Source organism: Pempheris klunzingeri, chromosome 15 (genome assembly GCF_042242105.1).
Source record: "Pempheris klunzingeri isolate RE-2024b chromosome 15, fPemKlu1.hap1, whole genome shotgun sequence".
In the NCBI taxonomy this organism is placed as follows: domain Eukaryota; kingdom Metazoa; phylum Chordata; class Actinopteri; order Acropomatiformes; family Pempheridae; genus Pempheris; species Pempheris klunzingeri.
Window position 1 is genome coordinate 3,582,796 of NC_092026.1, and position 14,259 is coordinate 3,597,054.

Sequence of the window (14,259 nt, forward strand, 5' to 3'; positions counted from 1 at the left end):
AGCCCAGCTTCTGTTATGGCAGGGGCTGCACATTGGCATTTACCAAACAGCCGCGGCATGCCACTCTCCCTGACAGCACCTCCCCGCCCTCTCACGGGACAGACAGGCAGGCTGAACTGAGCTGAGCTGAGAGCAGACTGTAGTGGACTGCCTGACAAACACGCCCTCACATCAGCAAGACAAAGTGGAGGAAACTGCTGAACACATGTCACAAGGTAAGCTCTGGTTTAATATTCATCCCATATCTCACAGCAAGTGGAGGACTGCTGGACTGGACAGTTAATCAAAGCTGAGATGCTGAATGGTGACCTTGAAAGTCTTCGATCAGGGACTGGCTGATCTAAATTCAGGGTCAGAAAAGCTTTTGACTCGAAAGTGATTTAACAAATTGCGTGGAGTGGACCTCTGGGCCTGTGCTGAATACTAATCAGACTTTCAGGACAGCAATTTTGCCTTTTGAAGATTAAATGTTGATTTTACATTTCATTTCATCTATATTTACACGCTCTGTACAGAAATGCACAACACAAACGTCCACGTGAACGCTCACACAGGGCAGCACACTTTCTATTTTAACCTTGCCATGTTAACATACCACAGCTTTCTTCCTTGCGTGAAGCCCCTGGCAGCTGTTTCATCCTATGAGCTTTGGCTCCACATACCACACAATGAGGCTTAGATGCCACAATGCAACTCTGACCCTGTTGCTGTTGGATTACAACCAGGACGACTGGAGTGGTCCAAAATCCCAAGACAAAAACACACAAAACGAGAAGAAAGATTGCAGGACTTGAGGGATTTTGTAGGACGTCTTTATGGAGGCAGTGAGTGAAAAATGTGAGTCTGACAGAAAAAAGAAGAGACAGATAGAGGAGGAGGGAGAAGGGTGCTCGAGTCCAAACAGTTGGCTTTGGTTTCTAAGTCAACTCCGAACAGAAGACAAGGTTTAGAGTTATGCGCTGCGGAAAAAAAAACCAGGTCTGCGCAGCCAGAAAGTGGAGGAGAGGAATCATTTTTTCCGGGACCAGAACACAGACAGGGAAACATGTCGATACATACGTACTGTACAGACAGATGGACAGGTGCTGAGAAAGAAAGAGAGAGACAGAGGGAGGAACTCAGATGAGCTAAAAATCTCACTGTAAAGTTTCAAGATCAAAATTACATTAATCATCTCAGTTTTTTCACATCAGACATCCACACATCGTATTGGTGTGAAAAAGCAGTTCTGCCCAAACAGCACAGGGTAAAAGTGGGTGGGTGGGGCAAGTTTAGCCAATGTGAACCCACCCATGAAAACAAAAACATAAAGGAACATATGTAACTCCATAAGTTGTAAAAAGACTGTGGCAGCTCTCTGAGGCTGTGCTTTGAGCTGAATGCTAACATTAGCATGCTAACAGGCTTAGAAGGATTTCTTACTACGTCTTATTTTAGGTCGTCGTCATGCTAACGTTTGATTACTAGCACTAAAGTTTTACAGGTGTTTGGTCATTAACCAAAGTGTTACACATTTCAAACTTCTGACCAGATGATGGAGCAAAATGAAAAGTCAAGGAATCACATTCATCCTGTGGGGACTATGAACACGCTAACCAAATTGTGTATCAATTCATTACACTTTTTGAGATGTTTTTCTCAAAATAATAAAATGCTACCCTGGAAGCACTAGATGAAAAGTCAGGGGATAACCAAAGTGAGCAGGAGTCACCCTCTGGGGACCATGAATATCTGTGCAAAATGTCATGGCCATCCATCAAACACGATCGTTTCCGTCCAGAACCAAACGTGTGGACTGAGCGATGACATTGCCATGCATGGAGTCATGCTGCTGGCGTAAAATGAGCACCACAACACACCTCTACTGGTCAACAGCAATCATTAAACCAAATGTTTACTACTGATTACTTTGAATCTAAAATGATCCCTCTGTCCTTATCTGAAGTTCAAGCATTTATCACTGCTTCACTATGGAGGTCCCCCCTCTTGCTGTGTTATGAGTTCATAGTCATTTGTGGCTTTGGTGAAGAATTCTGTGGATCGAGATGTTGTGATTATGAGGTTAGTGCTGATGCAGGAAGTCTAAGAGGTCTGTGTGAGAAGGGCCATTTTCACCCAGAGGAGAAGAGCAGCTGCTGTGGGAACACAAAGATGAAAAGAATTCAAATAAAGGAAAACGGTCGCTTAAAAAACTTTGACATTTCCGAAAATTGAAATTCAGAGCTTTAGCTGGATACAAAGGAAACCTTGATTTTAAAGACTCAAGAAAAGAAAAAAAAATCAAACTCACTCTGATGCTTGACTTTGGATTGAGTTCAATGTGTGCAGGGGCAGCAGCTCTGTAGCGTTGTGCAGTACTGTTTGACTGGGGCCTGTTTGGGGTAAGGCAAATATTTCACGTTTCATTTCTTTGGTTTCCTGTGAGGTGGGCCTTCTGCTCCAAGCATACACAATTAAAACCGGTGCCACGGAAAAGTGGAGAGAGTTAGGCAATGACTCTTGGGAATTGCCCGAGCCCTAACTCTGCTATATTGTTTCCTCTGTGGTAACCTGGTCAGAAAAACATTTACAAGTAGGCCTATGTCTATATTTACGTGTGTGGAACTTGTGGGCTGCAGCACTTTGGATTTCACTTTGTTTGTCGAGGAGACGATGAATAGACTAAAAATGCACATTTCTCTTTCTGAGTGTTATACATACAGCTTTTCATGGTTTGATCAGCTGATGCGTAGATCTTTTGATATTTCCAGGACTCGAAGGACACTCAAAGGACTGGTTTAACATTGTAGGAGAAGACAATTTGATTCATTTTTGTGCAATCTATCATTTCGTGGGAGTGCGTTTTACAAGGTAGACGACTATTCTTGAGATGGAGCTCAACTCAGATGGAACTCGGAGATTATTTACTTCAAAGCACAAATGTGAAATAACTTTCTAACAGATTTTCCATTCTGTTGAACTGCGGCCAGCAGCCTGCATTCTCAACTTGATGACTGAGGCAGCAGAGACTGATTGAGACGTCTGCAGTAACAGGTGCTCTGCTGCACAGGGCTCATTGACCGAGTCAGTGGTGAACACAGCGCCTGCTTGTAGTCACCGTTAGACTCCTCTGTTAATCTTCATGCCTCAGTAGCTCTGGACATACCATCACAACAGAATGATTGATCTCGTTGCCCTCCCGGTCTGTCTACCTGGAGGACCTTAAACTGTGCCACTATCCAGCTTGTAAAATGAAGATGCATGTCTGGGTCTCCTCTCTTGACATTACTTCAGCTTCCCGCCCACATGTCCAGGCTGAATTTAGACTTGTCAGCTCGAGTGCTGAAAGATTCCTCTCAACATCATAAAACCCCACTGGCATAACAACATACATACTGTATCAGTTTCAATGTACAGCACATGCATGAGGCTTCTGTAAGGGGCAACAGAGCAGAACATACAGGGGGGTGATAAATCCTTTTACCAGATGAAGAAAACATTTAGAAATACAAGTTTCAGCGTTTATTTCCGTTTACGAGATAGGAAGGCCTCGCTGGGGCCAATATCAGGTCAATGCAGAGAGTGGATGGTATTCGGTATCTGGTATCAGTACAGTACAGAAATGTTACCTGAGCATCAGCGTCATGTCATATGTCACATGTCTCATATTATGTTACTCAGATTCCTTCTAAACTCCATTGATCAGAACCTTTTGGATTTCATTTGCAGTTTCCACCATTGTAGATTCCATATTATAAGAACATTTACTTCTTTAACTTAAAGGTTCAGTGTGTAGGATTTAGTGGCATCTATTAGTAAAAACAAATTTTTTTGTCTTTTCATGAACTTAGAATGAGCCCTTTATGTCAACACAGGGAGTGGGTCCACCATTTTGCATTCTCCATATTTCTACAGTAGCCCAGGCCGGACAAACAAAGGCCTTTCATGCTTTGAAGTTGAAGTCAATGCACCAGCTGGAAGACGTGAAGTGGAAAGAAGAGGAATATAATTTAGTGTTGTGTAGAGAAAAGTGCTTTTATTCCTCATGACAGGTAGAGAAAAAAACTAATGCCAAAACTAATGAACAAATTGTAACGGCACTGGTATCAGAAAGTGTCAAACAATACAGAGCGTTGTGTCAATCTAACCTTTCTTTAAATTACCTACATAATATTTACACATCATATTGGTTAAACTCCACAGACCCAGACACTAGAAAGACCCACATACTGTACCAGACATGGTATGGACCCTGCAGTGTGCATGTGGTACCTGTATGTACATGTGCAGAATGTGTCTTTGACTTAAACGTAGAAGTCCCCGTGTTTACGTCTTCACTCGTAAAAATGTGTGTTTCCGTATCTGTAATTTGCAGATTTGTTGCTGGCAATCGGAGAGTGTGAAAGATGGAGGCCCGAATTCCCAGCAGGGCCATTTGGCGGTGTTTGCCTGTTTACTACATAGCTGACATTGTTTGGTGTTTGGTGTTCGGTGGCTGCGGTGCCTTGAGAGGATAGCGAGCTGCCACAGAGGCTGGTGGTCAGGAGAGGGGAGGAGATCATGGGAGGAGGGAAGAGGTGAGGGTGGAAGGGTGAGACCCAGAGAGAGGGAAGGACCATATGACAGTTAGTTAGAGGGCTGCAGAGCCATGTACTGTAAAAGTCCTGCACAGTACAATAAGTGAAAGAAGGAAAAGGAGGTTACAGAGGAAGTACAGTAAACAGGATTTGACAGAAGACTGCAGATCTAGTAGGAGGCGCATGGAGAGCAGGAAGGGAGTAGTGAGTCACAACAATGCTTGTCTGTAGTTGTGTCTGTAGGAGTATATTTTGTTCCGCTGACCATAGCTGCTGGGCTAACCAGTCTCAAGCTATTTTCAGCTCTCATCCTGGATGGCAGGGCTGTAATCAAGAGAACATCAGGCCCGCCACTGTTGAATAATAGCAGTCTGATGCATGGAAGAAATGAGACAGTGAGAGTGTGAGAGAAACAGAAGAGAATGAGAGGGAAGAAGAGAGCAAAATCACTTGTGTGTAATTGAATGTTTGTGTTTTGCGCTCTTCTCTATGTGTGAGTAAAATAAAATAAAATAAAAAGGACAGTTGCTGTCTAGAGCGATCTTCCATCTGGTCATAAGATTAAGACTGAGTCGCCCACCAGAAATACCACAGCTAAACCTCAAGTGAACGTCAGTGCCAAAATTCATCTGTTTTCCCACTCAGGAATCATGAATGTGTTCATTATTTTATTAGACAATCTCCCAATAACCACTTCTGCCACTTGTAAAATTGCTCTGACATGTGTTTTCAATGCGTTTCTGGCTCAACTCAGTCCTCTATTTGATTTGATTTTGCTTGTTTTGCCAGATACCAAAGGTCCAACCAGATAATGTGACAACAAATTGTTTGGACAACTGAAGACAAAAAAATGATGGAAGGACAAAACGGTAAAAATACTTTTACTAAATCAGACATTTATATTTAATGGATACTAAATGGATGTTTTAATGTTTACAGGAAATATCCTGCCTCATAAAACAACAGAGAATGGGATTAAAGGAAAGCCACCATACTCGGTGGAAACCCCTTATGGCTATCGACTTGACCTGGACTTCCTAAAATACGTAGATGACATAGAGAAAGGCAACACAATCAAAAGAGTCCCCATCCAGCGCCGAAGCAAAGGCGCGCGGGCAAGCACCCTTCCCAGGCACCTCAACCCTTCTGGCTGTGGCTACCGCCCGAGCCCCTGGGGATCTACTGGAGCTCTTGGCCCCAGGTCCCGGCTGTCAGACACACATCACTATGGCTACACCCCTTGGGCAAGTGATCACAGGTCGCCACTTTCTCCCACGGGGCTTAAATCCCTGGCAGAGATGGAGGCCAGAATCAAGGAGTTTGATGAGCAACCTCTAGGTGAGCACATCAGACCTCATCTCCTCCGAGCCTCTAGTCTGCCACTCACAGTTCTGCTGAGACAGGGATCCGAGTCCACCGACGATCCCGGCAGCCTGCGAAGTTCGAGGGATCACCTCGGAGTGAGAAACATCTCCTGTGAAGACGTTTTCTGCTCCACAGACAGCCTTCGATCCCAGGACTGCTCGGGGCTGTTGAGGCGCCTGACAGAGGCGCTGGAACGTGTGGGGGAGCTGGAGATGGAGGTCAGGGTGATTCCAGAGCTCAGGGCGCACATCTGCATCCTCCAGGAGGAGAGAGAACGGCTCCGTCTGGGCCTGAATCCGCATGTCCCACCACCTTCAATGAATGGTACCGCAGACCCTCACACCTCATCCCTCTACAGCGCAGTGGACAGCAAAAGGCCTCGGCATGAAAGTCATATCATGTTTCCCAGAAGTCCGCGCCTAAGTCGTGAAGACTCTAATCCAACACACGAGTGGAGGACTAGTACAGATCTGGATGAGCTGCTCACAGTGACGTCCCTGCAGGCTAAGGTAGCTGTGCTGGAGCAGAAGCTCCATGAGACTGGCCTGGAGCTCCAGAGGGCCTTAGGACTGCTGGAGGAGCAGCAGGCCGAGAGCAGAAGGAAAAATGAGAAGATTGAGAACCTTATCAGGAATCCTGGCGTGTGGGTGCGTGCAGAGAGAGTGGTGGTAGACCAGGATGGAGATGAGACGGTGGTGAGATCCAAGGAGCCGAATGATAAAGTGTCAAGAAGTCCAGATACACTCATCAGTGCAAGAACTGTTACCGCAAACAGACAAACAAGCAGACAACAAGACATCGATTGTCATGTCAGCGATTCTACCGAGAGGAGCCCACTAGTGTCTGTGGAAGCTGGAGAGGCCTCAGATATCGACACAGCAGAGGTTGTTCACCACATTGAGAAGATCAAGAGGCTCCTGGATCAGCAGTGGGAGTGTGTGTGCGCAGACCATCAGCCTGGAGAGGAGGGAACAGCCCTAAAGCACCCAGATCCCAAAGTCAACTCGCTGCAGCAGGAGATGATGCTGCTTGTTCACATCCTGACCTCCTACTACACCCAGCAGGGACACAGCGACGGAGAGAGGATTCAACATGGAGGTACTGTGGTCCACACAATGTTGGCTCAGATTACTTTGAAGCGCAGTCAGTTACTGAATACAAATTAAATGGCATTCTTTGTAATTAGTAATGTGATCCACATCTGAACCAAACATTAATAATATCGCACCTCACAGTCAAAAATGGACAGAAAACATGAAATGTTTTTTCAAATGTAACCTGGCCGGATTATAGTTACTTATTTCTGTAATCTGCAGTCTATTACCACCCAACCCTGAGACCACAGATTGCACTTCGTATAAGTGTGATGATTCAGTCACATTCATTTTGCAGGACTGTAATTAATGCACACAGTGGAAAAAAACATAGTTGGATTAAGAAGACGCTAACAGTGATTGCCCTCTGGCTGCGTTTAGTTTCCCAAGAGTCAACTAAAAGCAAATTATGTAACTGAAAATCACAGTCTAATGCACATTTGTACTTCAGACTTCATGTTCTCATGTTCTCCATGTTGAGGAGCAGCACTTTCACATCACATGAGGACAGGTAGAATCCTAATATTGTGGTTTGGGATAGAAAAAAATCGGCCTGTTTGCTTTGACGCTTGGTGATTTAACCTTATGAAGAAGTCCCTAAAGACAAAGTGGAAGAGGAGCTATCATACAGTATAAGACAGAGGCCTGTAGTGTTAAATAGGGTTATTCAAATGTGAATATATGAAGTGTTGTGAGATGAGTAAAAAAGTCTTGAGCTGTTGATGTTAACAGCTGTGGCAACACAGGAACTAGAGCAAGTTTATGTGTTGACTTTGGCTTTTGCTGAAACACCACAAGCTCATTTAAATTCCAATAAAGACACCGTATATGTCTTCAAAGTGTTGCTACAGTAAATGTGTGTTTAAAGTTTTATCCACGAATTTGAGTGCAGCACAGACATGTTGTCAAAATAAAAGCTTTTTCTTTAGCTCCAAATCTAATTCTGAAGAGGCTTCATTGTGCTGGAGTTCACACCCACATGTTGCCCATTAGATGTGAACTGATGGCTGTTGTTGGTTTCTGACTCTCTGTAAAACAATTGTGACAAAATATTCGCTCTTTTTTGTTCGATTTTGCAGAGAATTGTTTGCATCCAACAGTAATAAGCCATAAATATGGATTTCATCAAGAGCATGTAATGTTGTTATTGTGTTGTTGTGTTTTGATATTTGAACAAATCCCCTGTGTTTGTCTTCCATGTAGCCTCTAAAGTCATCATGAGGACAGACGGATGCGGCCGGACCTCAGAAAACCTTCGGCACGGGGGTGTTGATGAGGGGTTAGTAAATAACTCTCTCTGACTCTCTGAGTAAGCTTCAGAGTTATGATTACCGTTTAAACCATCATTCCGGCTGACAGGCGTACTAACTCAAGGTTATTTAAGCTGCTGTTGTATGGTCCCTACTGAGAAAAACATCATCATTTAAAAAGATTGAAAGATGAGTGCCACTCCCTCTAAAGTAGTCAGCTAAAGGAGAAAGGTGGAAGCACAGCAACACAGTGAGAGATGCACCCTTTGAAAATAAAGAAGCACAGGCATCATATATGATATGTTCTGACTTTTTCCAGCTTTGAAAAGGATTAAACTCTAAATATTGTTTTAATTATCTGGGACAAACATTGGTGTTTTGTTCCTAAACGAGCCAACAAAAAAAAGGATTGATTGGCTCTCTTGTTGACTCCCGATGCTCTAAATACTGGCAGTAAATTAACAGGAGTATATTTTTTGCAGCAATATGTGGACTTTGTGAACTGTGGCATGTGAAATTGATCAGCACAGTTTCAGCCGCCAACATTTACCAGCATTTGGGTGGCTGTTAGTTTTAATTTTCTGCTCTGCTCTTTCATTATCTTTTTTTTTTTAAAGTCGCAAAACAACCACGAGTGGAAATCTGGTCGGGCAGGACTGTGTGAACCCCAGGGAGATGGCTGCTGCCCAGGTGGACGCAGACCCAGAGAAGACACGGATGGAGGGAGAGAGGCGAACGAGCCCAGACAGACAGATGATGCCGGGAGGAGCGGGATCAGGGCGGACAGATGGAGGCGTAGCGTCTGTGGAAGCTGAGGCTCCAGAGGAGGCGGCCAAGAAGAAGCCACGGCCCCCGGGAGAACAGATGGAGGGGAACTCTGGCTCTGAAACCAGCGCCAGGGGAAGGTGAGGGGTCCGGAACAAACGCCTTACCGGTGTTTGTCTGGAAAATGAAAATTTGATGTTTGCTCTCCAGGGAATAGCTCCTGTGTTTTTATTTCATCTCATGGGAATATATTCCTGATGCCATGAGGCCAAATGGATTTATATTCTCTCTCTGTTTCCTTATGCACACACACACACACACACACACACACACACACTCTTTGTTCTAGGGACACAGTGAGTGCAGACTTTATGGCTGCTTGCCAGTTCCTCAGAGATCACATGGACATCATGGATAACCCCAGTGACGATATGGTAAGCATTCCTGATTCTTCCACTGACGCATTCGATCAAACTAATTTATTTATTTAGTATTGATGCTGCTGACAGTAATAGTATCCACTTATCTCAAGATGAGTGGGAAAAATCTTCCAAGTAACTTCACTTCATTTGATGATAAAGTTGCATTTTAATATCTTAGTATCAACAACAACCCACAGATGATCATCGCCTGATTCTGAAGCTCCACTCTGCTGAATTTTAGCATCTCAGGAGCATTTCAGCATCTTTCAGCTCAGTGTTTTGGTTTTGTGTCAACTTTACTGTCTGGGTTCACCCTCCCTCCTCTCATCAGCAACAGTTTTTATCATTGTGACTTTTTGGTTTCAATTCCAGTTTAGTTTTAATTTGTTATTAAAGCATCTTTGCTTGTTTAGTTCCTTTTTTTCCCCAAAATGCTTATTTGTAGTTTACCTTTTATTAGTTTTACAGTTAGTTGTTTGTTTTTTGTGTTTGTCAGAAAAAGTATTGTTTGATAAAACAAAACAAAAAACCAAAGACATTTTCTCTGTAACTAATAATCGTTTGACTTAGTTTTGAAATCACATAATATTCAGTTTGTTATTGTTTTTATTTAGTTAACAAAAATCACATCACATCTAGTTTGCTTCATTTTGTAAGTTTAGACTGACGGTAAGAATAGTGGAGTATTAAGCAGCTTAAGAGTCAGTTTGTTGGTGGAGACCAAAACAGAGCTCTAAGGAAAGACAATATTGGACTTACATTCAACAGGTGGACAGAAGAACAGCTCCAAATGAATGATTATTTTTCTGTATCTGCTGTGTTGGATTGGCAAATAGGCAATTCTCTATGAACAGCTTCTTCTGCTGCCAAACACATTCATACTGTTTTAAAGTGTGTCTGTTGAGTTAAAAATCATTATACCAACATGTAGTATGCTCTGTATTGGCCAAATCCTGCAGAGGGATGAATCTTAAGTCAGTATCCTCCCTCTATCCTCCCCCGTGTTGCCCTCTTGCCCCCAGAGGAAGGCCCTGATCGTGGTGTTTCAGCACTGGTTCAGTGTGGCAGCAGAGGAGACTTCAGTGGCCAGTGAGCTGGCCGTGTACCTGAGAGAAGTAAAGAAGGCCACACCGCCACTGCTGGCATTCCTGGTCAACCTGGCTGACGACAACGGCAACACAGTGCTGCATTATAGCGTGTCGCACTGCAACTACAGCATCGTCAGCCTGCTGCTGGACACAGGTGAGACTGAGCCAGAGATACTGTACGCAGGAACAGTTGGCTTGTAAATACTGAAGAAGTTGAATTTTACTTTTTTGTGTGCTTTGGAGGTGTGAGTGACGTGAACCTGCAGAACAACGCTGGTTATACAGCAGTGATGCTGGCCTCGCTCACGGCCCCTGATGGCCCAGGTGGGATGGAGGTGGTCCGTAAGCTAATGGAGCTGGCCAACATTCACATTCGCTCCAGCCAGGTAACACCTTAAAGTGAGCGCCGTGTAAATGTGACATGGGTAGTTAATGTAGTGCACAGGCTATTTTCCAGGTAATAAATGCAAGATCGCATCTAATCAAACAATAACACACAATATTAATCAAGGGGTCTTCCCACTGATTTTAGATATGAAAATCAGTTTACTTGCGATAAAGAGAACTGCGGTCTGAAGGGAGTCTCATAAAGGCTGAGAATATCATCAAGGTTTTGTCAATCTGAGCTTGAAACTTGAAACTCAAAAAGACTATTACAGCTTAGGGGTGCAGTTTCAGAAATGTAGTTCAATGACACAGTTGAGTTGCATTATGGGAAATGTAGGGTGCAGTGTTTTTGGAGGATGGATAAAAATCTGAATATCTCAGCCTCTGCTGCTCCAGTTTGGACCAGTCTGATAAAAATACAGGTGATACAAGTGCAGAAATAAATCGCTAGATTAACCTCTGAGTGAGACATTGGACCTTAAAAGGCAGCGTGTGTTAAACTCTGACATAAAGAAGAAAGGAGGACAGATAAATATAGTGCTTTTCTGTCCGTCCCTCTCCACAGACAGGCCAAACAGCTCTGCATCTGGCAGTGAGACACGGCCGCGTTATGATGGTTCGCTTGCTGCTGAGCTGCGGAGCAGACGCCAACATTCAGGACAGCCAGGGAACCACAGCCCTCATGTTCGCATCTGAGAGGGGCCACACACACATCGCAAGGCTGCTTCTGGAGAGGAGCCAGTGTGACCTCACCCTGACCGACAAGGTAATATTGCAGAAAACCAGCCCCACGGACAATTTACTATTGTCTTTCCCCTGTTATGCTCTGATCCTTTGAACAAAGGAGCAGTGAGAAGTTTAGTCTTCATTATAACTGCCACTAGTGTGAGATAGAGGCCATTCATGGTCAAATTCATTCATGCCAAAAGAAAACAAGTCTCAAAAACATAAAAAAATCAGGCAGCAACCCCATGAAATTCAATTTCAGAACAGATTTGATAAAATCCTGTTAGATTTGTTAACAAAGCGGCATATGCCTTCTTTTCTATTCATGTAACTAAACACAAAAAGGAGCTTAGCTGTATGAAAGCTGGAATGTTTTGACTGACACTGTGTGGACGTGGGTGGACTGACAGTGTGGATGCAGCTGAATAGAGCTTTGGCAGGATTAATCAGGGGTACAGTAAGACAAATCTTCCTGGGCTGAGATGAGCTAATCCGCTAACAGTACCTTATCTGCCAGTCTGAAGCGAGTGGAGGCAGGGAGGAGAGGATGCAAATGTATCTTCTACTTTTGACACAGTCAGCCTTTAAAGTTGAGTTTAAGACACAGAGAAAAACCAACCACGGGCGTCCTACCTCGACTCTAAACCACGTTTCACCTTGACACAAAGTCTGATTAATTAGACTAATTAAAGGCTGACGAAATTAAATCATAACCCATTTATCTTAAGGGCTGAAAATACAACCTTGCACCAACAGTAGCTTTGTTATTTAATCTGTCTTCTGGGAGCTTTAACTCTGCACCGTGAAACTGTTCACCTGAAACCAATTTTTGTTGGTTACAAAGTTCACCATCATAGTCGAGCTCAGTAGCACTTGCTAAATAGCTCTAAACATAAAATAATGATAGGATTGGCACTTAGTTTTGGATCAATTTAACCTGACGATGGATATTAAAGTTCATCCTGTGGGGAACATGAATGTCGTGGCAATGTCACCAATAATGTTGAGATATTTCAGTTTTGGCTAAAGGGGAGGACTGACACTGCCATCCTTAGCGCCATGACTAAAAATAGGTGTTTTTAAGTGAGCCTGTGTCTAATGTGTCTCACTTAATATGACATCAGACTTTAAAATGTGTGTCTTCATCCTAATTTCCTGTTTTTCTTTCTCTTTGTGCTTCAGTGTGGTCGAACTGCGCTCTCTATCGCCACGCACGCCTCCCACACGGACACAGCCGCCCTGCTGCAGGCCCATGCTAAAGCTCGAGCTTTGTAGTGCTGGAGAACTGGGAAATAATCTGCAGGCATATGATCCTCTCACACCTGCTCTTTTCTTATCTGAGGAACTTCTAAGCCCAGTTCAGTGTTGATGCTGTGCGGTTTTTGCTGAGCTGTTGCTGTCATGATATTGTCTGTGAGTTTTGGACATGTGCACGAGCTTTAGCAGGAGTTTTGGACAGGATGTCATCATAACAAGGCTTTACATCACCAGTGGGTGAGGAAACACTACGGTGTGTTTGTTATGTGCTGTTTTCTGTCATCTTTACTGTCGACGTTCGTCGTTGTGTCTGATCTTTGCACATCCAAATACCAGCTTCGCTTCGCTGACTATGCAATGAAAAAAATATTTATTATGATATGTTTATTGTATTGGTCACATGAATATGTTGAGAATTATAAAAAGGTCTGTGCTTGTATCGGAAGTTTCACTATCCTTGATGCGTTTAATGTTCTTAAAAGGGAAATTGCATTCTTGCAGCAGCCGAGCACTTTTCAAATAAAATGTGTTGTAAAATATACAAAGAAATGCAAAATACTTTCTGCACACTAAGCACAAGAAAGAAAGACACATTTTCAGCACCAACAAACCAGCCTGTTGATTTCACCCACTAGGAGTTACTGAACTCATGTACCAACTTTTTGATTAAATGAAGAAAGACTGGGAAGCAAACATGCTCTTAAATGAGGAGGTCCAGCTGTGACTGGCGCTGTAGTGACAAACCTGGCCAGCAGGTGGCACAGTCCCTCCATTTCACTACTGTCAGTCAAATAAACACACAAACAGAAAGGCAACAATATACATAAATCTGGAATTCTAAAATGAGCATGTCCAAGGGATTAGATCTAATCCCTTTCAAGTGTGACAGACAATTATAAACATGACATCCACCGAATTGTGCTAATTCCTCTGTGAGAGACGACACAATGAGATTCTCCTGCAATCCAACTGTATGGCAGCTGGAATGGCCCAGTCAGGCGTGAAAGCAGATGTGTTCGAGCGGCCTTTGTTCCTCTAACCCCCTGGGATACAGTAAGGGGCAGAGCTTTCGTTTTGATGCGAAGACTTGAGATTATGTTGGCGAGATAAGACAAAAAAGATTGAGTGTGGACACGGGGAGGAAGCTGAGTTTCTGTCTGACAGAGCAAAGCCACCTCATTTCCCCTGAGGATTTCTTTTTTCCCAGCCTGGCTGACTGACTGTCCTGCTGCTGTAATGACCCTTAGCAAATACACATCCTCAGAAAGAGACAAAGATAGATGGAGATAAAATCAGCTGCTTTTCGCCTAATCAAATCTCACACAAGCACACAAGCACGACAATAAAGT

At 43.6% G+C, this 14,259-nt stretch overlaps 1 protein-coding gene across 1 annotated transcript; it reads left to right on the forward strand.

Moving 5' to 3' along the window:
• On the forward strand, positions 1–13,414 carry LOC139214327 (KN motif and ankyrin repeat domain-containing protein 4-like). Its single transcript, XM_070845153.1, has 10 exons — positions 1–215; positions 5,346–5,425; positions 5,496–7,019; positions 8,219–8,294; positions 8,883–9,170; positions 9,380–9,464; positions 10,475–10,694; positions 10,784–10,926; positions 11,493–11,693; positions 12,836–13,414. The coding sequence occupies exons 2-10, from the start codon at positions 5,407–5,409 to the stop codon at positions 12,926–12,928; spliced, it is 2,649 nt and encodes an 882-aa protein (XP_070701254.1). The 5' UTR covers positions 1–215; positions 5,346–5,406; the 3' UTR covers positions 12,929–13,414.
• Positions 13,415–14,259: the final 845 nt, after the last annotated feature.

Bases quoted from the DNA above. Each gene is read 5' to 3' on its own strand.
- LOC139214327 (XM_070845153.1), top strand. The intron at 9,465-10,474 runs GTAAGCATTCCT...TCTTGCCCCCAG, and splicing joins ATAACCCCAGTGACGATATG to AGGAAGGCCCTGATCGTGGT. The intron at 11,694-12,835 runs GTAATATTGCAG...TTTGTGCTTCAG, and splicing joins ACCTCACCCTGACCGACAAG to TGTGGTCGAACTGCGCTCTC.